This window comes from Anarrhichthys ocellatus, unplaced genomic scaffold, assembly GCF_004355925.1.
Source record: "Anarrhichthys ocellatus isolate YVR2014 unplaced genomic scaffold, GSC_Weel_1.0 scaffold6400, whole genome shotgun sequence".
Classification (NCBI taxonomy): domain Eukaryota; kingdom Metazoa; phylum Chordata; class Actinopteri; order Perciformes; family Anarhichadidae; genus Anarrhichthys; species Anarrhichthys ocellatus.
Window position 1 is genome coordinate 1 of NW_022286374.1, and position 2,911 is coordinate 2,911.

Here is a 2,911-nt window from a genome sequence, read left to right on the forward strand (position 1 = left end):
CCCCTGGTGGACATTAGAGAGAATGCAGGTTTAACACATGAAGCTTTGACGTCACTTTAAAGAACCAGAGGTTGACTCCTGGTGGTTAACATCGTGTGCTGTTATTTGTTTTAACTTATTGGATGTGATGGACACTAGAGGGAAAAAGAGATGCACTGATGTATAAGTATTGGTAACGTCTATCCTTTCTCTAAACAATTCAGATGTAGCAGCCAGTAGCGGCTGAAGTTTAGGACTTATAGTCACTACATTTAAGTCCTAAACGGCTTCTTTCCCTCAATCAGCAGCACCTGAGACTAACGGCGTCAACTGAAGTTGGTGCTAGAAGTGCTTGAAAGGCGTTTTACACATAAACGCAAAGCTGCTAATGGCTTCTGGTAGAAGACAGAGCATCAAACTATATTTAACGGAGCCGTAAACATGACGGATAAACATCGGTATGATTATATATAACGCGTGGATCCTTGTACGTGAGAGTACGTACATGGTAGTTAAGCGCTGTCGGTCTACAGAGATGGTCTGACAGGTGGAGTGAAGCTCCACTCTGGCCGTGGACTCTGTTGCGTCCTTCACCACACCAATGTACCCTGGGAGATGTAGTCAGATTCATCAGCATCACTTACGCACACAAGAAACAAGATGACGGACTGCACAACAGTCACAACTGTGTCACTGTTTTACCTTTGTAGGGACCCTGTGAGATTCGGACCGTCTGACCAATCAGCTCGTTGTCTCTTCGTCCTCTGCCCCGCCCCATCCCCCCTCCTCCGACTCCTCCTCCTGCTCCACCTCCTCCTCCTCCTCCTCTCTGTGGAGAACCTGCAGGATGACAAAAACATCAACACAAAGTCAGTGTTTGATTTATCTTCTTAATGTGGGAGGAACTCACGAGCTAAACTGGAAGTTAAGTGGACACAAAGGTGTTCCATATTTATCTTCATGTTTAATCATCTGATGAGTGAAACACTAACAGTAGCTGTCTTTAACAATCAATCTGCTGTTTCTCTTTTAATAAATAAAACATTTGGATAATAAAACATCCTATTATCAGACGATAGTTTATGGAAGCTGAAGTATCTCGTGTGTCTCTAACAATCCTAAAGAAAAGATGACTCAGCGTCTTCACGTCTTCATGGTTATAAACTGAGCTGTAAAAGTCTCAGAGATTTGTCTTCCCCTGGTTTTTGGCGGAGAACTTTATTAAAAACTTAAACACACAACTGGCCGAACAAAATCCCTCGTGGCAATGACACGACAACACAACATCACACCGAGCAGAGCAATACATCAAAGAACGCCTGTTTTGATTGGCTCAGAGCAAAGCTACACAGACAGTCACGCATCTCTAGATGTGGGGATAAGTAGGAATGCAGGTTATCGTTCGACTGAATGATAATACTTTGTTCTGGTTGAGTATAAACAGAGCTGAAGTGTTTCCCATCTTTGCCCAGCATGATGGATTATTAAGATAAGACTTCAGAAGCCTCCTGTGAGGATGTAAATCACATTAAATGAGTCAGATTCACCGGTGGAAGCGTCTAATGTCCCTGTGAGCAGCTTTAAAGAACAGTTTTATTGCTGCGGTGCGTTCAGTTTGTGACACTCACTTCCTCCTCCGTGGTGCATCGGGCTGGTGATTCGAGGGCTCATTGGAGCGAATCCTCCCACTGTGAAGTTGGTCACGTCTCTGGGCTGAAAGAGACAAACAGAGCTCAGAGTCACAGAGAGAAAAGGCCGGTGGGCTTTTATTTTGAAATATGGAAGGAAAGTTGTCATTTTGAGAGTTCATGGTTCAAGTGATAACAAATGCTGCCGATATGTCAACACTGCCCCGTTCATCACAGCCAGAAGCTGTAAAGAGCGTCATTATCGTCAGATTCTTATCTTTCTGACGGTCCTTGAACACATCATGTGTGACGAACTCTTCCATCAGAAAAAGCATCAAAACTAAAACCTTAAAACTGATATTTCATCCAGAAACATTATTTCAGTGTTTCCAATTTTTACAACAAATTAAAATAAATTCTGCTCGCATTGTTTTCTTTTTAATGATTGATGTCGTCATAACGGTGTTGTTCTGCACTAAAGACATGTTCTAGTTCTACTTCTAGTCATGATGGTTCTGGTTCCATAGAGGAGCAGGGCTTTTATTTTGAAGAGAAAAACGAGATCACAGAGAAAAATGTGACAAAAAACAGCAGAAGCTGCTTTGAGTTCATGGCTTCATGACCACAGATGTCATATCAAACACCATGTGAAACGATGTAATCCTCATTGTGAGTGAAACAAACTCTACTCCGTCTCCCTGTGAATGAATGATGTGAGAATCTGTCACGCTGACCTTGGATCCACCGGCCAACACCAGGTGTCTGGTCTTGCAGACGAACATTCCTCCGTTCTCCACCAGCTTCTTACAGTGGAGGAAGGCGAAGCCTCGGAACAAGTGACGGATCTCTCCTTCCCGGCCCTGCAGGAGGAACGAGCACACTTCATCCAAAGCCCCGAACCCTAAAAACTACGGATTCAATCCTCAACAAACAGCTCCTCTGTTTAACCCTCTGAACCCCAAAACCCACCCACCAGATTAGGCTGGTGGGCTTTTATTTTGAAATATGGAAGGAAAGTTGTCATTTTGAGAGTTTATGGTTCAAGTGATAACAAATGCTGCCGATACGTCAAAACTACACCGTTTATCATGGCCAGAAATTGTAAAAAGCATCGTTATTGGCAGGTTTGTATATCTCCGACGGTCCTTGAACACATCATGTGTGACGAACGCTTCCATCAGAAAAAGCATCAAAACTAAAAGTTTAAAACTGTGATATTTCATCCAGAAACATTATATTCTTCATGCTTTTTATTCAATAAAGTGTTTACTTTAACCAGATTGTGTTAAAAAAAAAAAAAAAAA

At 42.6% G+C, this 2,911-nt stretch overlaps 1 protein-coding gene across 1 annotated transcript; it reads right to left on the reverse strand.

Moving 5' to 3' along the window:
- Positions 1-15: 15 nt before the first annotated feature.
- LOC116380202 (transcription elongation factor SPT5-like) lies at positions 16-2,878 on the reverse strand. Its single transcript, XM_031842147.1, has 4 exons — positions 2,342-2,878; positions 1,608-1,692; positions 682-819; positions 16-587 (listed from the first exon to the last, which is right to left on the reverse strand). The coding sequence occupies exons 1-4, from the start codon at positions 2,387-2,389 to the stop codon at positions 322-324; spliced, it is 537 nt and encodes a 178-aa protein (XP_031698007.1). The 5' UTR covers positions 2,390-2,878; the 3' UTR covers positions 16-321.
- Between the last annotated feature and the right edge of the window lie 33 nt (positions 2,879-2,911).